The sequence below is a fragment of the Hyperolius riggenbachi genome, chromosome 3 (assembly GCF_040937935.1).
Source record: "Hyperolius riggenbachi isolate aHypRig1 chromosome 3, aHypRig1.pri, whole genome shotgun sequence".
NCBI classification, from domain to species: domain Eukaryota; kingdom Metazoa; phylum Chordata; class Amphibia; order Anura; family Hyperoliidae; genus Hyperolius; species Hyperolius riggenbachi.
The window spans coordinates 168890261-168916268 of NC_090648.1; the positions used below are offsets into that span (position 1 = coordinate 168890261).

Here is a 26008-nt window from a genome sequence, read left to right on the forward strand (position 1 = left end):
CACATTTTCCAGCAGCTACCACTCTGCCAGGTGTGGATGGACGTAAGTTTGGTTTTTCTTACCGCTACATGGTTTGATGCATACAACCAACTATACCGGCCCTTCGTGTAATGTTTAAATGACCCTGAGTCGGTAAATACTTCATATGCGTAAAGTAATATCCCCTTTACATAGAGAGGTTGTTGTAATTGCGCCCATTGATGCAATGGTCATTTTGTAGCATGTAACACATTTATACTGCACTAAGACATTACCGTGAGCACAATGCCCGGTTTTGTTTTTAATATTGAAAATTCTAAATAAGATGGGCCATCATGGCTCCGTTGCATTAGTTTCTGAAATATTTTCTGAGGGAAGGTCACTGATCAATATGGGAGGGGAAAAAAGGGTGGGGCAAAATACAGGGGGAGGGGGCTTATGAAGATCCCAAATCAGTGATTAATGTTTATACTGTATTCACTGTATACCCTGGGTATATAATTTACCAAAATTATAATTTAGTAATGAGTGTATATAAGACATATATTCTATGATGCAATCCTCATTGCATTTTTTTTTTTTTTTTTTATTTTTTTTGGCAATCCAATATAATCTATACCCTGCAATGACCAGCAGTTATACTGGATGTGTCATGTGATGCAGTCCTCTTATGGATAATTTTGCTCATTTTAAGTGTAGGTTTAACTGCAAGCTGGAGGGTGCCTTACTAGGACCGTACCACGAAAGTATATTAGGTAAACTTTACACCCGTATGCATACACAACCACGGTACATACACGTATAAACCTACATATGAGGACATGCCCCCACATAAGTCCCTGTACCTTTAACTAAATTCCATATATATATATATATCTCTACCCAAACACATGTACATCCACACACCTACGTCTACCCAAACACCCATATACGTATACCCTTACGCATACCTCGGCACTGCGCAATCTGCTGGTGCTTCACCAACCCAACAAACAAGCAAGTAACAAGTAGATACCTACCTATCTACCCCCACACATACACCATATGTGTGTGTGTGAGTATATACCTACCCCACTATACATGCGTGCATTATATTATTGTTATATCTTATTATAACCAACATCCATAATCAGCGATTAATGTTTATACTATATTTAACATTTAATCTGGGTATATTGGTAATGTAGCAATATCTTATGTAGTAAGGAGTGTATATAAGACATATATTCTATGATGCGATGCTCATTGCATTTGTTGACAATCCTATATAATTTATACCATGCAATATCCAGCGGTTATAATGGATGTAGCATATGATGCAGTATCCTTAGGGGTGATTCTGCTCCTCCTAAGTGTAAGTTTACGTGCATGCTGAGGAATGACTGAAACCCCCCGCCTTACAAGGGCTGTAACACGAAGGTATAGAAATTACACTTTGTACAGAACATATAAGGTACCCTACAATACCATCGAGTACGGAAGTAGGGTATGCACAGTGCAATATACACACAATATATATATATATATATATATATACATATATATATGTGTGTGTATATATATATATATATATATATATATATATATATATATATACATATATATATCTCTACACACATACCATACTATATATACACACACACATGTACATACACATATACCAATACCTACATACATACATATACGCATACAAATACGTATTTTATATACATGCATTATATACATACATCCATACACATACGCCTACACAACGCAACCGTGTGTATACAGTTAAGCATACATACCACAGTGATGTATAAATAAATAAATACCTACATCCACACCCCACACATGTACATATATACATGCCTGCACTCACCTACACGTGCATATGCACCCTGGAACATGCATACACATACATTACATACATGTATCATTCCTTATTGAGGTCTGGTAGTTGTCCTCCAGCCTACTATATCCTAGCACTTATGGTAAAACAATAGCAATAGCAAGTTTAATTAACAGCTCCTCTCATTCCTGCACAGCTCCCTTTGGCAGGACTACTCCTCTGCATACAGGCTCTATGCAGATAGCTTATATCACTGCTGTGGAGAAACTTAAAGCAGCAGTTGTATGTCTTTGGCTGAATTTTAATACAAGTTACTACTTATCAAAGGTACTCTCACTCTAAGTATCATAATATCTGTCAGCTATTTTCCCCCACTGAGTTAAGTTATCCTAGTCAGATTTATTTGGCAGCCTGCTTCAGGGTCAGGCTGGAATCTAGTCAGCTTTGTGCTCTGGGGTGACAGACTTTATTACTCTTCCAGCTATAGAAGTGGTCATTGCTCCAGGACAATATAGTCTGCCATGAGTTTGTTTGGCTTTGATCAAAGGGATGTGCTAATTCTCTTCACTGAGTCCCACCTAAACAGCATTGATCTCTGATCTGCTCTTCTATTGTGATATCACCATTGTAGACCAATTACTTGAAACAGTTGTGTAGGAGTTGCCCAAATGTGAAATACTACCAGGGTGGGTAAATATGAAAATTTGCAGAGTATTGAAAAACCTGCTTATAAGCGATCCCCCTTCACTATTACAGACTACAACTGGAGGAATGCTACTTATCATACTTTTGTACTAAGCCCATTTGTACTAAGCCCTCACCAGAAAGGGGGGGGGGGGGGGGGGGGGAGGGGGTCACCACACTAAGACCCCGCCCTGTGCTAACAAAGGACTTCTGATGCAGAAACTGCTCTTCTCAAAAAAGTGGGGGGGCTGTACTAAGACCCCACCCTGTGCTAACAAAGGATTTCTGATGCTGAACTGCTCTTCTGGCTGGAGCAAGGACAATGGTGATATGCAGGCCATTCCCTATAGTTCAGCTCACATCCTATGTGTTTTAACTGAAAACTTTGCATCGTGCACTACTACGGGGACAACTAATTAGATAAAACGCATCAATTTTTTACAGCGTTCAGTATGCATGAGGCCTAAACCTTTGTATGTAATCTTTCCTGTACTACAGATAAGGTAGCCATACACTGTACCAATATTTTTCAATTACACACTTCAGCAGTCCATAACATTTGATCAATTGTAAATTGAATTGGGTTTAAGTATGGATCACAATTACTATCACAAGTACAAAGAAAGGCAGACTGTGCAGTGCATGGCCTGTTTTACTAGCTAGCTCAGTAGGAATGTGCAGGCCAGATTGGAACCTGCAGCTTCCTGTAAGTAACTATTCTTCTTGGTTTATTAATCGCCATATATTCCGTAGCGTCGCGATTCGCAGAGTAAATATCAAATATGCGTATGCCTTCATGCTGCAAAGGAATAACATGAAACTTACCTATCCTGCAGTTAGGTTGTTTGTTAATAAAGGATGTTGTCCTGGTTTCTTACATATTCTAAAGAATAGCTAACCAATTACTTACCTAGGACACTGTTTCCGTTTGTATTGATGGCTGTTCTATATGAAAGCTATTACTTTACTAGCCTTTGCTGGGCTTTGATTTATCTTGTCTCCTCAGCCTATATTTATGAACCTTGGCATATTATAAACCCCTGTAAGCCACTCCATCCCTGTGTCTCTTCTGTCCTGGAAAGCTTCTGCCTTTCCCTATTTCTGGCTAATGACTGCTTTAATGTTATTGTAAGGCGAAGTAGGTTCATTAGCCAGTAATTAGCAACACTCTGCTTAAAAACTTTTTCTGTATCCCAAATAAATGCTAACCATTGTTCTGTGTAAAGCAACTGATTACTTCACCTACCATGCGGCTTTGTTCTGATCAGCAAGGAAATCTAGCTGCTTCTCTACCATTAGCTCACCCATTTTTACCAGCCTCCCTGCTGCTTTTATTCTTAAATGCCTGACATGGTACAGGGTAAAAAGCTAGCTAAATGATAGACTACGTACAGTAGAATCTCCTTGTAGTAAACTCCGTTATGGAAAGCACCAGCATATAGAGAAATCACTCCTCAGGACCTGACCATGCGGCCGGAGGAATATACAATGCATAGCTGATTTTGGTACAGCAACTCCAGATATGGTAGCCGATTGGGAAGGATCTTTGAAGTTTAACACAAAGGGATTCTACCGTAGTAAGAAAAATAACAAACAAACACTTACCAGCCCTTGATCCTGCGAGAATGGAAACAAGTCCCCTCTGAGAATTTCCTGTATCCTATTTGGGCAGAAAGAGAGAGCAGCTCTCCTGCTCTTTTACTATAATGCCTGGGGGAAGGTACCACTTCGGGCACTCCACCTTTAATTCACACCTGAGCCGAATTGTGCCTGTTCAGTCCATCCCAGGGCCCGCCCAGTCATGCCCCTTTCGTTCCAGCTGTGCCTGAACTCTCGGGTTACTGAACTGTGACTACCTGGAATGCAGCGTGACTAAGCGTCCAGAGCAGGCATGGGCAAACTCGGCCCTCCAGCTGCTACGGAACTACAAGTCCCACAATGCATTTGCCTTTATGAGTCATGAATGTGGCTGTCAGACTCCTGCAATGCATTGTGGGATTTGTAGTTCCTTAACAGCTGGAGGGCCAAGTTTGCCCATGCCTGGTCCAGAGGGATGTGAAACGGCCGTCGCTAGCTCCACCCGCCACCCCACCTTCAGCACCACAGCTACTCTAACGGTCTGCACCCACGACATGGGCTATGAGTGATTCACCTGTTAATATGTAACTATGCGATGGGTGATGCAATGAACACAATTTGCACAAGGATGGATGGTGCAAGTGCTTTTGTCTCTTCCATAGAAGTTGAACATAGTTCTCAGTTTGCTTTACTGGAATTTACAAATTGACTCTCATATTTAGCTCACTGCATGGTTTTCTTCTTGGAAATGGTCACTGGTACAGGGACAGATTACATTTTGTCCTACAGCCAGATAACCAAAGGCTACAAGAAAGCCCAGATATATCCTGTTAGATGTTGAGTTATGGCCTTAACTAAAGAGAACAAGAGTTCCACCAGCTTAGAGAAGTATATCTCTGGTAATCTGGCTTAATGCGCTTGCATTCTACTCTTACATTCTAGTGTATTATGCATATGCTTGGCACAGTAGAAGTAAGTAACAAATGCTAATGTGGTGATCATGGGTAGACAGTGTGATCTATGCTTACCAGTAGATAGAAATAGTTTAAACACTGAAGATACAGCATAGTTTAGTAACAGAGTACTGAAAAATAAAACACATGCGTAGGGGCATTTATTCATTCAAGACTTCCGAAGAGAAATGAGAAAAAGTATGGCAGTTGACAAGAGCATCTAGTTAAAGTGGATCCGAGATGAAATTTTACTCATTGCATAATTGCGTTCCTTTCCTGTTGTTTATAGGCCATTCCTAAAGCCAAATACTTTTTTGTTTTAATACTCTAATTCCCTATAAACTGAAGAAGCCTCGCCCACAGGTTTTCAGAGAGCCTTGGCAGTAGCAAGTGCTCATGGGAGCTCAGTCTGGGCAGGAGGAGGTATTACTAGCCAGAGATTTCAGAAGCAAAGGGGAGGTGGGGTAATTAGGTTTTTTTCAGAGGCTGAGTGCTGTGTGTAATGTTTACAAACAACATGGCTGCTGTCGTATCACAGGAAGAAATAATCTTATTTTATTAAAGTTGTTTTCAGCTAGTTTTGCTGTGTAAACTTTAGATAAGATGTATAGACAAGTTACTTGTTATAGTTAGTTTTTCATCTCAGATCCGCTTTAAATTCCCTTAAAGGGAAGGTCCAAGCAAAATAAAAAAAAAATGAATTTCACTTACCTGGGGCTTCTACCAGCCCCATGCAGCCATCCTGTGCCTTCGTAGTCACTCACTGCTGCTCCAGTCCCCCGCTGGCAGCTGGCCGACCTCGGAGGTCGGCGGGCCGCATTGCATACATTTTTACGCATTCCCGCTAGTGCAGGAGCGATAACACATACATTTTTACGCATTACTGGTTCGATGCGTACATTTTTACGCATTGAACTAGTAACGCGTAAAAATGTATGTGTTATTGTTCCTGCACTAGCGGGAATGCGTAAAAATGTATGCAATGCGGCCCGCCGACCTCCGAGGTCGGCAAGCTGCCAGCGGGGGACTGGAGCAGCAGTGAGTGACTACGAGGGAACAGGATGGCTGCATGGGGCTGGTAGAAGCCCCAGGTAAGTGAAACTCATTTTTTAATTTTGCTTGGACCTTCCCTTTAATTTAACAGCTTTGCCTGATAAGTTGCTAAGGACTTCTACTCTGCCCTCTGCTTGTCCTGCAGTTTTGTTGGTAGGTTGATGTTCACTTAGTGTTGGTTAGTGTCCCGCAAACATTTGTTAAGGTTACAAAATGGTTACCTCTGATGTCTGTAGATCTATTTAGTATCTGAATTATTTTGACGCTATGAAGATGAAATGTTGACATCTTTGGTAAACCCAGAATGATTGATGTTTGATCATTTGTGATTTCAGGTTGCACAAGGCTTTAAGGCAGTTCACTTGGAAGGAATAGAGCTGAAGCACATGGGACAACAAACCATGGGGCATTATCCCGTTCACTTCCACATGACCGGGGATGTGGATGAAAAGGGTGGATATTATCCTCCTACCTATGTGAAGGACATCTCTATCCATCATGCATTCTCCCGCTGTGTTACCATCCATGGCACCAATGGTTTACTGGTAGGCATATTCATTATATTTATAACATACATTACATGTCATACTATCTACTGTTTTTTTCCCAGTGAATGCTCCTGTTCCTAAAAAGCCCTCTTCTACCATTATTTTTCAAATTGGTCCCATTGGGTTATTTTATGAGAACCTTTGTTTTTTGTCTGTTATACACATTCTTTGTCCTGACAAGGAATCTATTCCAGGCTATTAGTGAGAGCTGAATAGGTACCAGTGTCTGAATTCTATTATTATTACAATGATTCTCCATAAGGTGGTCAGTGACATGCTCATAATTCTGGTTTGTATGCAAATTGTATGCATCTTGGAGTTGGGCATATCGTCTGGAAGTGATGAAGGTGATGTATTTATGTAGCACTCACATTTTCCATGGAGTACTTTGAACCATACACATCACTAACTGTCCCTCAGGGAGCTGACATTCGGACGTTCCTATTACTTTCTAGGTCTAAATTTAAGGGGAGCCAGTTACCCTACTAGTGGGCTTTTGGGCTGAGGGAGGAAGTCCGATCATCTGGAGGAATCCCACACTTATACAGGGAAGACATAAGTAATCTATGCAGACACTGAAATCACTCTGTTTCTAGTGGTAAAATCACTTTTACAAACACTAAGGGCCCATTCACACTTGCGTTTGCTAAACTCCAGTGATTTTTTTTCCGCGACTTCATGCGGAAAAATCACTGAACACTGCTGCAATTTTTCCGTGATCACGTTTAGCGCTTCTATAGCACTGAAACGTGATCGCCAGGAAATCACCTGAAAGTGGTGCAGGCGACGCGTTTGTGTTTCTCATTTTTGGGCGATTAGCGCAAATCGCCCATGTAAGAACGGGCCCATACACTTTTATCACACTACCGCTTTTAAAAAGCGCTAGCATTTGAGCGTTTTGCCGAAATTGCGGCAAAACGCTCTAGTTTGAATGGGCCCTTAGAGTGATTTGTGATTTTTTTTTTTTTTTTTTGCTTTCTTTAGTATTCAAACTCTAAGGAATATACATATGTTTAGGCAGAGCAGAGAGTTGTAGTCTGGTGGTTTGCGTATGTGATACAGTAATCTTGGCTCTTTTACCTCAGGTAAAGAATGTGGTTGGCTATGACACTCTGGGCCATTGTTTTTTCACGGAGGATGGTCCTGAAGAGCGCAATACATTTGACCACTGCCTTGGACTGCTTATCAAAGCAGGGACATTACTACCCTCTGACAGAGACAGCAAAATGTGCAGGACTATTACAGAAGGCTCCTTCAAGGGTTATGTGGCAAAACCCAGGCAAGACTGCAAGTATGTACCAAAACTGTCATACTGATGAGAAATATCTGTAGAAAGCAAAATATAGAGTGAAGAAGTTATTATCATCAGTGTCTAAGTGACATAGTGGGTGTGTGCATTGAGCATGTTGCCTATTCTCTTTGAGGTGGGTTTTATTTCCTACCATTGGTCACCTTAGTGTTCAATCCCCACAACCATTTACCCTGTACCTCCCACTGTACAGTAAATGTAACTCTCCTTGGTAGTAACACACCGGGGATGATGTATTAAATGATGTGTGCAGTTAAGAGAAATGAAGTTTCACTGTGATCTATTCAAACATCAAGTCATTTGCAAGGAAGTTCCTATCTTTAAATGTGAGCGCGAATGACTGGATGAAAAAATGGACAGCAGTGAAATGCCATTACTCTCCTCTGCACATCTGTCTTCATAGATTTGCACACAGAGGGGGAAGATGCGAAGTGAATACCAGCAATGACAAGGAGCTATGTGTACTGGCACTTCAACCACAAGTCCTCATTTACAACGTTAACGCAAGACTTGTGCTTATGGGTCTTTACAGTCAGTGTGGTCACACATGGAAAGAAAAAATAGAAATCAGCACTTCATTCCAGACAAAAGATTATCATCAATGTATTACTTGTGACCCTACTATTTCTTCTTCCCACACAATGTGGGTCAGTCAGTGACTGCAGGAGATGTACAGTGAAGACCAGAAATAATTTACTTCAGACATTCAGTCCCATCAGGGATCTCCTCCTGCACATGGTTTGATGTTGAAAGTCAGGCCTCATTCTTCACTGCACATCTTCTTTAGATGAATCTCCCCAATGTCCACATAACATGTAGTGCTTATGCAATATTCTCTCTCTTTAGTGCGATGTCTACGTTCTGGATAGCCAATCCCAACAACAATCTCATTGACTGCTCTGCTGCCGGCTCTGAAGTAAGTACTTCAATGATGTGGGGCTGACTTTACAACCATAGACTGGAATACAAAGCATTTATTCTCAGAGCACATTTAAAGCCGTTATAAATTAAGAGGTCCATCTGGAATAGTTTGTTACCTTACTTTAAGGATCCAATATAAGCTTGTGCTGAGTTTAGTTCACTGAAGCATGTTAAATAATTAGAGGCTCCATTAAGGTCACTAATTCTCACCTTGATGTTCTGGCCAGGGCAGTTCTATTTCATGACCAGAGAGGAGATATAAATCCCTTACATAGCTTTTAAAAGACATAAAAAATACAATTTCCCAAAGGCCATAATCCTGCACATTCTTTTACGTTTAATATTCACTGGTGGAGAATCTTAGCTTGACTTCTAATGTGGTTTAGTCATATGGTAAATGATAGGTTTAATAATATGACTGAGGAGAAGAATAATACTTAGATGAAATGCTTTATATCCCCAGGCTAAATATAACATGATGCGATATAAAGAGGGCTTTGTTTGAAGTGTATTATGACATTTTGATTGATTTTTCCCAGGAAACAGGATTCTGGTTCGTCTTCCACCATGTACCGACTGGGCCTTCAGAGGGATTTTACGCCCCAGGCCACTCTGAGCGCACACCCATGGGGAAATTCCACAATAACCGAGCACACTCCAACTATAGGGTGAGTGAGGTCATACATTTTACTAATACACAAATGTAAGCTTCACATAGAGCACTGCAATGCTGTGAAAATACCAATAAAACTACTACTGGTCAAGTTATAGATTATTCAGCCGAGCTTGTTGAAGGGCAGAGGGGTTTGAGGGCACCAGAGGGATTTAAGGTGAGGCACGTGGTGGTGGTGGGGGGGGGGGGGGGGTTAAGGCTAGGCACCAAGAGGGGGAGAAGGGTAAGATTAGGCACTGGGGAGGGGTGTTAAGATCAGGCCCCGCCATGGGGAGAGGTTTAACAGGCAGCACCAGCCAAGGGGGTCTTAGGGTTAGCCATAGGTAGGGGGGTTCTGGTGGAGAGAGTAGGGTTGGGTTAAATCTAAGTAAAATATCAGTGAAGATCACCAATATTTTACTGTAGTAATTAAGTAGAAGAATATGAATAATTTTGCTGATATCTCACCAGCAGCTATCTCTGGCACTCTTTTTTACTGGTTGCCTTCTTTACATGTACACATCCAGCCCTCACAGTGGTGCTTAGCTTAGGCTCATTAGCTATGTGGAATTCTCTCCCCCTCCTCCCCATCCAGAGCATTCTGTGAGACCAGGTAGGATTTCTACTGTCATCGAAATGGGAGTAAACAAACATTCCACAGCAATGTATCTACCAGCAGTAAAGATGTTGCCACCTTTGATAAATTTCAGCATGTATATCAGGGTGATGAAAGATTTTACAATGGAAAAACACTGACTAATTTATAAAAAAGCAATTTTATTCATGATATGATTTTCAGTACAGTCCCTGTCTGTATGCCCACCCACAGTGACACCTTACCCCATCCACTCTGATATAATATGTGTTCTGTACCACTGTGCTATAGCCATGCCGTTGTATAGTGACGTGAACAGTGCATCTCTCATATCCCCAGGTAGGAGGGACCTTGCTCTACTAACAGGACTTCTTATGCACTATAGGCACAAATACTTTTACAATAGGAATGGTAATAGAAGACATACATGGGGAAAAAGCAGTGCTAAAATTAACATGCAGTGATGATGTTCTTACAACTTGGCATCTGGGCATTATAGAAGAGAAAAGCATAGGGCAGGGTGAGGTTTTTGGCCTTACACATCAGTGATGGAGCTCCATAACAAGAATGTTGTTTTATTCAGCTCTGCCCTTTTTTTGTTGTTTATTTTGCAGGCAGGAATGATTATTGATAATGGAGTCAAAACCACAATAGCCAATGAAAAGGATAAGAGGCCAATCTTTACGCTTATTGGAGCAAGGTAAGCTAATCCTTGACATTCAGCCAAAAAACTGCACAGATAAAGGAATAACCTTTTGCCTGATAAACACCTGCCACTGTTTTGGATGACAGGCCACCAGTACAAACATACTCAGTGGCTCGGTGCAGAACAGCACGTTCTGCTATGCGGAGAGGTGACGGAGGAGGATGAGCAGGAGTGAGCCAAAACGGGGAATAACAATAGCCTTTCCAGCAGGGTTTCCTCCATGTCTAATAAGGCATCTCAAATGGTTGTTTTGGACAATATAATTTGAAAGTGTACACTAGCCTCTTGATGGCCAGACTTCTGTCTGATAATAGTGGTTAATGAGCACAAGATCTACGTCAGTACTGCTGTCTCAGTGCCACCTGCCGATGTCCTGGTGGTCAGTGTTTGTTACTAGCGAATGGGGTTTACCAGAATGCAGGCATGGCATGCTGGCATACTGCTGCAGAACTCTGCAATTCTGTCTGTAAAGAATGCAGGTATACTCTCAGGTAAAACCTGCTCAATTTAAGCAAACCATTAGTTTGTACTATTCTTGCCAAGGTTTAGATGGGTTTAATGAATCACTTGACTTGTATATTAGATACTGCCCTTAAAGCAGATCTGAACTCTTGCACAGCACACAATGAAAATTCCTTAATCCACATATACTTGCAGAAGAAATTCACTGCTGTATGTGCTATGTTTGTTTAACCAGATCAATGTGTCTAAATAGTTCTTATCAGTAGCTCTGACTAGACCACAAATGAGCTCTGCCAAGGCTGTCTTCTCATATAGTAAATACAGAGGCTTAACCCTTTCAGTGCTCCCTGGAAAGTGAAACCAAGTTAAAATTTGTTTAAGATTTCCATTAATTGTAGCATGCCTCCCCCTCCCCCCCAATAAAGGTTATCATGCTGTGGCTAAGCTTTTAGAGCATAGGTTGTTCTGAGTTTAGTTCCACCTTATAGTTACATAGTTACATAGTTACTTTGGTTGAAAAAAGACATACGTCCATCGAGTTCAACCAGTACAAAGTACAACTCCAGCCTGCTCCCTCACATATCCGTGTTGATCCAGAGGAAGGCGAAAAAACCCTTACAAGGTAAAAATTCCTTCCCGACTCCAGATGGCAATCAGATAAAATCCCTGGATCAACATCATTGGCATTACCTAGTAATTGTAGCCATGGATGTCATTCAACGCAAGGAAAGCATCTAAGCCCCCTTTAAATGCAGGTATAGAGTTTGCCATAACGACTTCCTGTGGCAATGCATTCCACATCTTAATCACTCTTACTGTAAAGAACCCTTTCCTAAATAAATGGCTAAAACGTTTTTCCTCCATGCGCAGATCATGTCCTCTAGTCCTTTGAGAAGGCCTAGGGACAAAAAGCTCATCCGCCAAGCTATTATATTGCCCTCTGATGTATTTATACATGTTAATTAGATCTCCTCTAAGGCGTCTTTTCTCTAGACTAAATAAACCCAGTTTATCTAACCTTTCTTGGTAAGTGAGACCTTCCATCCCACGTATCAATTTTGTTGCTCGTCTCTGCACCTGCTCTAGAACTGCAATATCTTTTTTGTAATGTGGTGCCCAGAACTGAATTCCATATTCCAGATGTGGCCTTACTAGAGAGTTAAACAGGGGCAATATTATGCTAGCATCTCGAGTTTTTATTTCCCTTTTAATGCATCCCAAAATTTTGTTAGCTTTAGCTGCAGCGGCTTGGCATTGAGTACGATTATTTAACTTGTTGTCGATGAGTACTCCTAAGTCCTTCTCCAAGTTTGATGTCCCCAACTGTATCCCATTTATTTTGTATGGTGTTAGACCATTGGTACGACCAAAATGCATGACTTTACATTTGTCAACATTGAATTTCATCTGCCATGTATGTGCCCATATAGCCATCCTATCCAGATCCTGTTGCAATATAACACTATCTTCCTTAGAGTTGATGATTCTGCACAATTTTGTATCATCTGCAAAAATAGCAACATTGCTCACTACTGTATCCACTAGGTCATTAATAAATAAATTGAAGAGCACTGGACCCAGTACAGACCCCTGTGGGACCCCACTGCTAACAGTCTCCCATTTTGAGTATGATCCATTGACCACAACTCTTTGTTTTCTGTCCATTAGCCAGTTCCCTATCCAAGCACACAGACTCTTCCCCAGTCCTTGCATCCTCATCTTTTGCACCAGACTTTTGTGGGGAACAGTGTCGAAGGCCTTAGCAAAGTCTAAGTATATCACATCTACAGCATTCCCAATATCCATATTAGCATTCACTACCTCATAAAAGCTGAGCATGTTAGTCAAACAGGACCTGTCTTTAGTAAACCCATGTTGCCCTGCACAAACAGAGGAATTTTGCTGTCTGAATTCATTGATTTTGATCAATTTGGCAACATTATGCTGCCAAACAGTGAAAGTAAATGCACACAAAGTAACATTGCATCACCCGGAGGGCAAAGAAATCTGTTAAAAATTCTTCCATGGTCGACTCTTTGTCACCCAGATTTTGATGGGCAAATTAGATGTAGGTTTCCTGTATCAACAACAAACTGATGACCAAAACGATTCTTTGTGATCATTTTGGCAATTCAAAGTTTAATGTCTGTGTACATAGATTGAGAAATTTGTTTTTTTTAATTGTACTTGCTTATCTAGCATTACCACATTTCTTGAACACTTTGAATGGTTTGTCTCAACAAACGTGTCAGTGTTCTTCTGAAAAGCCCTGAAGCTGCCATCAGTTTTGATATTTACCTCAGTGGAGGAATGTTGTAATGAAAGCTGAACTCTAATCACTGATGAAATGTCAATTAGCATTCCTCTTTCTTATTAGAAGATAGATGGATAGACACTGTAGCCTGTGTTATTAATATTTAGTATCTATATCATAGTTCCGACTTAATAACAGATTCAGGTTAAGAACGAATCTACAGTCCCTATCTTGTTCGCTAACCGGGGACTACCTGTATAACGCAATAGTTTTCAACAAATATGTTTCTGTAACAACTAGGCCACAAAGTAGCCATTTTGTAACACATTGCATGCATGAATATAAGTACCATAACTTTAAATTCTCTCTGGCTTTTTGGTTCAAATATAAAATTAAGTATGTTATCAGGAATGCATGGAACAATACAGACCACGCTATGATTGTTAACGTTCCTCGCGGCTGAAGCCTGTTTTTGCCATCTTCCACTGCTTTACAGATATGGGCCGCATCAGGATGCTGATCCCTTTAAGCCAAGAGTACCTGCTTTAATCCAGCACTTTATAGCATACAAGAACCAGGACCATGGAGCCTGGCTACGAGGGGGAGATGTTTGGCTGGACAACTGCCAGTAAGTGGAGAATTTTTACAGGCTGCTATCTGAAGCTTCTTGTTTATTGTGCGAGTTTTCAGATCATCAGAAACCGTATTCACTGGCATATGGTATTTTTTAATATAGCTAAATCTGTGACATATTCCAGCAGCTGGAAAAGAAAAGATATTTTTTATTACCGGTACATTCTCACTGCTTTTTATTATAAAGATGACGTCAGTCATTATAAATAAAGGGTTTTCATGATCTTTGATCTTTAGAAAGGCTGAACTGAGAGGGATACGGAGGCTGCCATCTTTTTTTTTTCTTTAAAAAATGCCAGTGTGTTGGCTTTCTGGTGGACTGATGGTCGGGTTATTGACAGACGGGGAGTCAGTGAAGTGAAGCTACCTGGATGCTCATCATATACGTCACTGATAGCGTCAGTCCACCTTAAAACTGCCCTGATTTCTGCAGAAATATTGTTGCTTGTCTGGAAACCTGCAGATTGCTTTATTTATAAGAGTGGTAATCGGCTAAAATGACCATCACTTTAACCAGGAATTACAGTTTTCCGCAACCGCCACTATTGCTGTTAATTATTAGCAATGAAGTGATGATAACCATGTTTATAAAGGAGCAATCAACTGGTCACCACTTTATAAATCACCAGATAGCAGTCAAACAAAAATAAAAACAAAAATTTGCTTTCCTAAAACAGAAAGAATTTGCGATAATTCAGGTTGGAGTGAGCTCGAGATGTCTCCCAGAGCACCACTGCTGAATATATGCAAATTAACCATTGTACCCTTAGAAGCTAAACACACCTCCAGAACCGCTGGATTGCAATGATGTGTCAGCTTGTTAAATTGTACAGAGCCATAATAATCCAACATGCATACAGACTGTTTCGGATTGTTTGATCCTCATCAGTGCATGGCATGGATTAATTTGGCTCTATGGAGTAGGGCTTGTAAACCGAGAGGTACAGACTAACCAGCAAGCTCATGGTGACCCAGAACTCATTGGAGTGTGTAAGGGACTACAATGGTCCTAAAAGCCCCCTTACTAAGATGTTAAGAAAAACAAAAATTTGCTTTCCTAAAACAGAAAGAATTTGCGATAATTCAGGTTGGAGTGAGCTCGAGATGTCTCCCAGAGCACCACTGCTGAATATATGCAAATTAACCATTGTACCCTTAGAAGCTAAACACACCTCCAGAACCGCTGGATTGCAATGATGTGTCAGCTTGTTAAATTGTACAGAGCCATAATAATCCAACATGCATACAGACTGTTTCGGATTGTTTGATCCTCATCAGTGCATGGCATGGATTAATTTGGCTCTATGGAGTAGGGCTTGTAAACCGAGAGGTACAGACTAACCAGCAAGCTCATGGTGACCCAGAACTCATTGGAGTGTGTAAGGGACTACAATGGTCCTAAAAGCCCCCTTACTAAGATGTTAAGAAAAACAAAAATTTGCTTTCCTAAAACAGAAAGAATTTGCGATAATTCAGGTTGGAGTGAGCTCGAGATGTCTCCCAGAGCACCACTGCTGAATATATGCAAATTAACCATTGTACTCTTAGAAGCTAAACACACCTCCAGAACCGCTGGATTGCAATGATGTGTCAGCTTGTTAAATTGTACAGAGCCATAATAATCCAACATGCATACAGACTGTTTCGGATTGTTTGATCCTCATCAGTGCATGGCATGGATTAATTTGGCTCTATGGAGTAGGGCTTGTAAACCGAGAGGTACAGACTAACCAGCAAGCTCATGGTGACCCAGAACTCATTGGAGTGTGTAAGGGACTACAATGGTCCTAAAAGCCCCCTTACTAAGATGTTAAGAAAAACAAAAATTTGCTTTCCTAAAACAGAAAGAATTTGCGATAATTCAGGTTGGAGTGAGCTCGAGATGTCTCCCAGAGCACCACTGCTGAATATATGCAAATTAACCATTGTACCCTTAGAAGCTAAACACACCTCCAGAACCGCTGGATTGCAATGATGTGTCAGCTTGTTAAATTGTACAGAGCCATAATAATCCAACATGCATACAGACTGTTTCAGATTGTTTGATCCTCATCAGTGCATGGCATGGATTAATTTGGCTCTATGGAGTAGGGCTTGTAAACCGAGAGGTACAGACTAACCAGCAAGCTCATGGTGACCCAGAACTCATTGGAGTGTGTAAGGGACTACAATGGTCCTAAAAGCCCCCTTACTAAGATGTTAAGAAAAACAAAAATTTGCTTTCCTAAAACAGAAAGAATTTGCGATAATTCAGGTTAGAGTGAGCTCGAGATGTCTCCCAGAGCACCACTGCTGAATATAGCAGTCAGTACTTTGAAAGTAGAGCATAGGTTTCATTGGAGAGCAGGGGGTTTTGTATCAAACACTTGTTTCCTCTTTTTAACTACTTTTTAATTGTGACAATCTGCAGCTGTGATGCAAGTCACTGGGCACTATGCCCTGCGTTGGTGCGATGCCTCGTTCCTGGGTTAGGGGGTGTTGAATGAGGGGTGTCCCCTCCAAAGTGTCTAAAATGACATTCCCTGTTTTACTTGAATCCTTGTCCCCTTGCCCAGTCACTTTGTTTGCTGGTCTCGCTTCACTCAGACATTTTTATTCTAATTCTATGTCCACTTGGATTGTAGACATTGCACACCAGGACCCGCTCCTGGAAACTTGGGTTGCAAGGTTAGTGCTGCTGGCAGCCAGGCGCAGTGGACACAACCCTGACTCAGGAAAGATGTGTCGCACTAGGCATAGTGCAAATGAAAGCTAATATTCTGGGCTTGGTTAGTTTCACAAAATGGAGTAGCGACCTAGATTTTGTGGAATTCATTTTGTAAAGCTAAAAACGAACAAACACTCATACCAGCCCACAGCAACTACAGAATTATTATGGTAGCTTTCATGTATATAAATTTGTTCTGTTTTTTTGTCTACAGATTTTCCGATAATGGTGTCGGCTTAACCCTAGCCAGGTAGTTATCTTAACTTTTCAGTAATTAACAGTCCTTTCAGTATTGCATACCACCTGGTTTTAATTACATTAATAAATATTCTAGCGGAGGGACCTTTCCAGATGATGATGGGTCAAAGCAAGAGATTAAAAACAGCCTTTTTGTTGGAGAGAGCAATAATCTGGGGACAGAAATGGCTGACAACCATATATGGGGACCTGGAGGCCTGGATCATAATGGAAGGACACTACCTAGAGGAGTGTAAGTGATGAAACTGGTTCTAGTCTGCAACTTGCTTTCTACAGAAAAAAAAAGAAGAATAACTAAACTAAGCTGTTTTGTCTGTACTTAGGAACTTTCCTATTCGGGGCATACAGATCTATGATGGACCAATCAATATAGAAAACTGCACGTTTCGCAAGTTTGTGTCCTTGGCTGGCCGCCACACCAGTGCATTTGGGTTTCGCCTGAATAACGCCTGGCAAAGCTGTCCGAACAACAATGTGACTAATATCAAATTTGAAGATGTTCCGGTAAGCTATTCTGCACTTTAGTCCCACTGCTGCACAACCATCTCTGGTGAAAGAAGTTACTCGGAGACATAAGATAGTGGCCATGAGGCTCCCTTCCATACCATAATTATATAACATATACAAGCTCACATAAGCAATGTGTGCATGTTTGGTGCCCTTGTGTACACCTGTGTGCCAGCTTAACCTGGTTGGAACTAGTCATCTCTATGTGTGACCTTGATTCCCTTGATCTATTTTCTCTCCTCATTTGTTCAGTCGACTCTTCGTGACCATATGTACTTCTGCACACCTGATGTCTCTGTCAATCACTGCTGCTTTAATCTGTTGAATAGGCATGTTCATAGCTTCACATATGCTGTCTATCCATCTTAGCCTCTGTTGTTTTCTTCTTTTGCCCTCAATTTTCCCTAGCATCAAGGATTTCTTCAAAAAAAAAAATCTGGTCTTCTAATTATCTAACCAAAGTATTTGAGTTTCAATAGTATTATCATCCCTTCTAGTGAAAACGGTGGCCTTATTTCTTCAACTATTGACTTGTTAGATCTTATGGCAGTCCAGGGAACTCTCAGTAGCTTTCTTTACACCCACAGTTCAAAAGCATTATTTTTCTACGTATGATCCTATTTATACACTAACTTTCACAGCCATATGTTACTGCTGGGAATACCATGGCTCTATCTATCCTAATCTTGGTAGTATTGGTAAGGTGACATCTCTATCCTTTAGTACCTTGTTCAAGCTTGCTATAGCGTTCCTTCTTAATCAGTCACCATCTGCAGAGATCTTTGGTCCCAGGAAGATTAAATCTTTTTCTCCCATCTATTTGCAGATGATTCATTGGGGCAGATGACATGACATTAGTTTTCTTGATCTTAAGCAGTCAGGGCTGGCGCTTTTAACTGTTGCTCCCCGGGGCCTCTGCAGAGCCTTTGGCAGAGTAGTGTCTTACCTGTGCTGGCGGGCAGGTGAGACGCTACACTACCAAAAGACTCTGCAGGGGCCACAGGGAGCACAGTGAACTTAGGAGGTGATTGGGAGGGAGGGTCAGCAGCCGGCTTAGGAGGGACATTTGGTTGGGGGTGTCTGTTGGGGGTCCTCTGGTTAATTTTGCCCTGGGGTCCAATAGTTACTAGAAACAGCCCTGTAAGCAGTAGACCAGCTCTGGCACTTTCTTGTTTTTATATTCATGACTATGCTCTTTAATTCTACCTCAGTTTTAGCCAAATAAATAAGGACAATATGCAACCTTGTCGCACTCCTTTACCAATTGTGAACCAGTCTGTTATTCCATACTCAGTTCTAACTGTTGCTTCTTGGTTTGCATGTATATTCCTCAAAAGGCCAATGAGATGGCACGGTATCCCCATTTCCATGAGAATCTGCCACAGTCTGTCATGAGCTACACAGTAAAAAGTAAATAAAGCAAAAGTAAACATTCTTCTAGAATTCTCTTGCTTTTTCTATCATCCATCGAATGTTGGCAATATGGTCCCTTGTGTCTTTCCCCCTTCTAAAACCAGCTTGTGCATCTGGCAGCTCTCGCTCCATATATTGCTGCGGTCTGACTTGTAGAATTTTGGATTGGAATATAAACTGAGCTTTACCAATTCAGAGGCCTTTCTTGTGTTCTCCATATTGGATTGCAAATTGCCAACAACACTCCAACCGCATTGCTCGTGCAATCTAATATGGATTCCCTTGATATTTCACCTTGATTTGTTGAATGTTCACCATCAGATTTCATCTCTTTACAAAAGCATTTTGCCATCAGATACACCCTTCACAAGAGGATCTGTCCAAAATCTGGGTTCCTCCTTTGTTATCCCGTGTTAATAGTTTGGCAACATTCCCCATTGTTATAAAACAATGTCGCATGTGGCAAAGGATTAATCAGAAAAGCCCACATCTGTGACTTTGGACTTCCAGATTCCTTATGTGGAATTTCCAGGAAATTTTTAAATTTCCGATTTGCTGCAAATTTTACTTGTTCTCTGAATGTTCACCTAATGAGACTCCATTACATAATCTGTGCACAGCATTTACCAATCCCTTCATGAATACCAGCAAAGCCTGCCAGCACATGCAGGTGATGAACTGGTGTGAGGTAGATACGTCAGTCACACAAGGGATGAGTTGGCAGTCGTGATTTTGAACCTCTCCATCTTTAGTGCAGTTTTTTTATTTTTACAGCAGAAGTGGAGAAATGTGTCAGTTGTGTGACTGATAGAGCCAAATGACAGGGAAGCAATTATCTGATAGAGACTGAGGTTCCAGCCAATTCTTCAGGCCAAGTCTGAGCAATGTTACACAAGCAGTGTCTCATGACATGCCAGAGAATCCTAGACACTGCCACTGAAATGCCTCCTATACTGTACATCCAGAGCCCATCTATCACAGCTGAGGCAATTCTGGGCAAGCAGGATTGCTTCATCCCGGAGCGCATACTTGCTGAGTTTAAATTTCTCTTAAACATTTTTTTTCCTTTGATAAATAAGTGACAGACAGTCTGACCCAGAAGATCATGATTTGGGTTTGATAAATATGCTCACCCGTGTATTCCTGTCACAGTAGTTTATGAGATAACTTTGGTACGGCAACTACCGGTGCCAAGGCAAACACATAGAATGCTATAATCATTACCATCTGTGACACTCTAAAAACACTTTGCAGCAGCCAGGGAAGGTGAAAAGGTTCCTAGTCAGAATTACATTGTGTCCACTGGCAATCTACATATCATGTGTAACGATGGGTGGCATGGCAGTGTAGTGAATTGTACTATCACCTTGCTATTCTAGGTTTTGATTTGTAAAATAAAATGTTTTTATCGAATTTCCGTAAAATCTGATAATTTTATTGTATCGTGTGTAAGCCACCTTTAGTGTCAATACTGATTAGGGAAAATTTGGGTTTAATTTAGCAGAACAGGCCCACTTTCGCAAACTTGTTTTGTTGTTTATTGTCAATACCTGTATCTTATTCCCACTCCTATTCTCATGTGAACTCCTCTCCTTTCACCTAGCACTATCCTCCAGACTCTACTCCTAACACTAACCTCCCCCCTCTTCACTAGTAGCACTAACTTCCCCTCTGTTCACCTAACACTAACACCCCCCCCCCCCCCCCCCCCAGTCTTTGTAGTGCCACAGCTACAATGTTGCAGAACTAAATACCAGTTCTAGTAATGCCACTGACACTCCGACATAGCAAGTTGACATTCGGCTACCTGATAGCTGAGTGCTCTACTATCTGTTAGCCAGGCACTTCCCAATCATCAGCCAGATTTCAGGCATCCCATAGCCTCAAACTTATATTTTGGTCTAAGGAGTAGCCCAGATGTGATAGGCACCGTTCACCATAAACGCCTGCTTTGTGTGATGCATTACCTTGGACACAGTATTACAGCTATCCATAGATTGTTCTGCAGAAAACAGCAGTCTGGTGTTCACAGTAAAGGGGCCCATACACTCAGCCGATTTTCTGGCCGACCGATCGATCCCGATCGATTGCAAATCGGTTGGCCAATCGACCGATCGATGGCCGTTTTCGATCGATTTCGATGGATTTCCATCGAACTGGCAGGGTGGAAAATTTAGGTCGATCTGATGAAATTGCTTATCAGTTTACATTGGCCTTAATGGAAATCTGATGCCAAAAAAAATGCCATCAGATCGAATTTCAATAGATTTCAAACTGAAATCTATTGGAATTCTATCCTGGTAAAAAATGTTCTAAAAACACATCAGATAGATCTATGGATGCTTAAAAAATAGGTTAATTAGGTATTAACGGTATTTATAAACATGTCACATTTCATGTACCGAATGACTTCATCATATTTGCTAGAACTTGTTTTTTTAAGTCTGGGAATCTGCAGATTTACTGGTGACAAATAACTCCTACATTTTCTGGCTTTGCAGATGTCATCTCGAGTTTTCTTTGGTGAGCCCGGCCCATGGTTTGATCAAATGGACATGGACGGGGACAAGACAACGGTTTTCCATGATGTTGATGGATCAGTATCAGAATATCCAGGAGCTTTTCTGGTGAAGGAGGATAACTGGCTCTTAAGAAATCCTGACTGCTTAGATGTGCCAGACTGGAGGGGGGCAATCTGCAGTGGCAAATATGGACAGGTAAGTACATCTAAGACTATAGACACAATAGACTTGTCAAAGGAAAGCTTCAAAGAGCAGTAAATCACAGTAACCAAGTAAAATGCATGTTATATTGGCCTAGTTTTAAGTGGTATGAAACTCAGCATTTCCCCTTTGCTCTAAAAGATTATTTACAGCATAAAATCTACTATCACAAAAAAAGTTGTATCAGAACAGCATTCAAACAGTTAAACACAGCACTTTATTCTTCAGTGGAAAGCTCCTTGCTTCAGTAGGCAGCTTCTGGCCACCAAAGAGGTGATAGCATTATCTTTTGTTTACATTCCTTTGTCTGCTACATTCCTAGCTGCACTAACAATGAGCTCTCTCAGCTGTAGAAGCAGAGAGCTGAGAAGTGATCATTAGATAGATTTTAATATATAAATAGAGCAGCTATGCAATGGCAGCTTACAGCATATATATATATATATATATATATATATATATATATATATATATATATATATATATATATATATATATGGGTTTGGTATTTTGCTAGCTCTAAGGGTGCCCACACATTACCCAATATTTCTGCCAGATTAACCTTCTGATTCAATAATTTTATCAAATCAGAAGATCATTGGTGTGTAAGTATGTCGTAAATATAATGGTCACAGCCTTATCCTGTGAAGAGGACTGGCTGTCTTGGCCATGAAACTACAGTATATTTGCAATTTATAAATGCAGTTATGATAACAGTGACCTGTTTAACTGCAGAATGATTGTTAACCACATGACATGACTCCTTCTAGATCTACATCCAGGCTCGGAATCCAGCTAATGCCAGGATGACTATTGTTAAAGATGAATACCCTGACCATCCATTACACTTAGAAGGAGCTTTAGGAAAAGTTAATCACTATCAACAGTACCAGCCTGTAATCACACTGCAGAAGAGTTACACGGTGCACTGGGATAGGACCGCCCCTGAGGAACTTACTATTTGGCTTATTAACTTCCAAAGGTAGGTTATGCATGAGGTGGTCATACACTTCATAATGCACAATGCGCTCAAAGGACTATTTAGGGTCACATCTGTTTCAGAGGTCTATTTGAAATGAGGAGGTCAGATAGAGTTCATGAAATAACATCTCCTCATTAAAGTAGTGTGAACCATTCCCTCCGCTGCTGTTATGGCTATTTCTCTAACATACTGTCCTCTTGAGAGCACTAGACTCAGTGCGAGCATCCATTGCCAACAACCCATTAATCACCCTTGTGAATGTTTTTACATTTCGGATACAATTCACAAAATAAAACCCGAAAGACAAAAGGTCTAACCTGAAATGCACTTTACGGTGTTATTATTTGTATTCCCGACACTATAAAATGATTTCCTTGGGTTAATTGAAATGTTTTTGCTAGAACTCGGCTGTGCGTTTTGAGCCAGGAAAAAATAGCCATCTCAGAATGTAATATTTTTCTTGGCCATTTGATTTCTTGGGAAATTTGATGTCAAGTTCCTCTTACTTGTGGTAACACATGGTTCTCCTATTTTAGGCATGACTGGATTCAAATCGGATTTTGCTATCCTAAAGGGACAAACATTACCATCATCTCAGATATTCACAATCGGCTCACAAAGCAAACATACAAGACAGGAACGTTTGTACGTACCAATCATATGGATAAACTACACCACGGCTACGCCCACAGGGGCTTTTACTACAGAGATGAGGAAACTGGGTATGTTACCTTATACAGTATCAATAAACTACATGTAATGCTAATCTCTGGGCAAAACAAATACAGTACATATTGTTAGATACCATTACATCAATAATTAAAGAATATATATATATATATATATATATATATATATATATATATATATATATACCGTATATATAAAAACGTAGTTCACATGATCATACAGAAGGAAGGATAGGTGGCACCACTACTATTGTGATTTTACCAGGATAATACTAGTGGTATAGTATTTAACCTGCTGAGCGGTCTGGACGAGCTCAGCTCGTCCAGTACCGGCGGAGCCTGCCGCTCAGGCCCTGCTGGGCCGATTTGGCTCAAATAAAAAGCAGCACACGCAGCCGGCACTTTGCCAGCCACGTGTGCTGCCTGATCGCCGCTGCAGTGCGGCGATCCGCCGCATGCAGCGGCGAAAGAGGGTCCCCCCAGCCGCCTGAGCCCAGCGTAGCCGGAACAAAAAGTTCCGGCCAGCGCTAAGGGCTGGATCGGAGGCGGCTGACGTCAGGACGTCGGCTGACGCCATGACGTCACTCCGCTCGTCGCCATGGCGACGAGGTAAGCGAAACACGGAAGGCCGCTCATTGCGGCCTTCCGTGTTACTTCTGGCCGCCGGAGGCGATCAGAAGAACGCCTCCGGAGCGCCCTCTAGTGGGCTTTCATGCAGCCAACTTTCAGTTGGCTGCATGAAATAGTTTTTTTTTTATTAAAAAAAACCCCTCCCGCAGCCTCCCTGGCGATCTTAATAGAACGCCAGGCAGGTTAATGCCTAGTACACACCATACAATTTTCTGTTAAGCCCAATCTACACGATACAATTCTTTATACGATTTACGATCCGATTAAATCCGACATGTCCGTTCAGGATTCAATACGATTCAATTCGATTTGCCATTGCAAAACAATGGCAAATCGAATTGAATCAAATCGAATCCTGATCGGACATGTTGGATTTAATCGGATCGTAAAGAGAATCGGAATCAAATCATATAAAGAATCGTATCGTGTAGATTGGATTTTAGATTTTTCTGTTAGATTATTTTCTGTAAAGTAGTGGTAGAGACTGGTCATTATCTCTGGTGCATTGTCTTCTGGTTATTTCCTGCTGAGTAGAACAATGCCTAATTGCTTGGCAGATACAGATGGTTAGATAGATAATTTCCAACATGTTGGAAATTATCTATCTGGCAGTAAAATCGAACAGAAAATCTAATGCTGGGTACACACATTACGTTTTTTCGTGCAATTTTGCCACTTGATCGTTTTTTCGGCATGATTCCACACTTGATTTTGCGCTCGACTCTCTTATCTTTATTTGTCTTTCTTATCTTTTTCCATTCACCGCTATGAGAAATCAAGCGCAGAAACAATCGGGAGCAATATCAGACATGACGGATTTTATCTATCTGATCCATCTATCGCACATAAAAAACGTACCGTGTATTATTAGGCATTACAGAAAATTGTATGGTGTGTACTTAGCATTAGGTAAAAACCACCACCAAGCAGCTAAATATACAGTAATTGTGAATTGTGACAAGACAATATACTCTGTACAGCGCTGCGTAATATGTCAGCGCTATATAAATACCTAAATAAACTAAATAAATGTGAGAAAAAGTTATCCTCATTGAAAGTGGAGTGATTTAGCATGTGTTGGCTAATGCAGTGTTTCTCAAACCTGTGAGTCCGCAACGGTGCATGTTTTGCAGGCATCTTCACCTAAGCACAGGTGGGGTAATTAGTGTCTCAGCTAGGTTGATTCCATGTAGCAGAGACACTAACTACCCCACCTGTGCATAAGTGAGGTTGCCTGCAACACATGCATCGTTGGGGAGCCACAAGGACAAGTTTGATAAACACTGGGCTAATGTATAAAGCACTCTTCTCCCTGACTCTTCCAGTGTGAAAATGTGACTTTAGACAACAGTCAAATTTTTAAGGAGTGATTACAGGGACCGGTGGGAACGAGGAGAGGAACAGACAATGCACAGAGTTATGTGGATCTAGCATGAACATACCTCTGTGCTGCTTTAGGCCTCTTGCACACTACACGCGATTCCGATTTGTGATTCATAATCGTTTTTCACATTCAATTTCCGATTTTTAATCGGTACTGCATGCTGCGTTTTTCTTTTGATAGCATTTTGATAGAAAATGGGAATCGTAAATCGGATTTGCAGGGGGCCTTATGTAGCTTTCCCTCAGGTCAGATATCCTTTAATATAACACTGCTAATTTGTGTACTTATAAGTCTACCAAATTACTGTACTATTCAAAATGTCAGAATCCCCAGATTGCATAGGAGTAGATAAATATTAGAACCTACATCCTAAGTATTTGTCGGTTTTGTACAGAACCTTGATGTTCAAAAACAACATTTTATCAGGAAAAAAAATCTGCCATATGCATACACAACAGTTTTTCCTGCTTTGCTACTTTAAAGTGAACCTGAGGTGAAAATAAACTGATGAGATAAACAATTATATTTATTCTCCTACTCCTAAAAAAAGACTTTAAGTA

At 41.0% G+C, this 26008-nt stretch overlaps 1 protein-coding gene across 3 annotated transcripts in view; it reads left to right on the top strand.

Moving 5' to 3' along the window:
* CEMIP (cell migration inducing hyaluronidase 1) overlaps positions 1-26008 on the top strand; it is a 230134-nt gene that overhangs the window by 186127 nt on the left and 17999 nt on the right. For all 3 annotated transcript variants that reach the window (XM_068275228.1, XM_068275229.1, XM_068275230.1), the window contains exons 13-24: positions 6411-6620; positions 7709-7914; positions 8779-8848; positions 9393-9521; positions 10715-10800; positions 14019-14150; positions 17077-17112; positions 17197-17352; positions 17444-17624; positions 21542-21757; positions 22534-22745; positions 23282-23467. In XM_068275228.1, the coding sequence (XP_068131329.1) occupies positions 6411-6620; positions 7709-7914; positions 8779-8848; positions 9393-9521; positions 10715-10800; positions 14019-14150; positions 17077-17112; positions 17197-17352; positions 17444-17624; positions 21542-21757; positions 22534-22745; positions 23282-23467 (1820 nt within the window). The remainder of the gene's footprint in view (positions 1-6410; positions 6621-7708; positions 7915-8778; positions 8849-9392; positions 9522-10714; positions 10801-14018; positions 14151-17076; positions 17113-17196; positions 17353-17443; positions 17625-21541; positions 21758-22533; positions 22746-23281; positions 23468-26008) is intronic.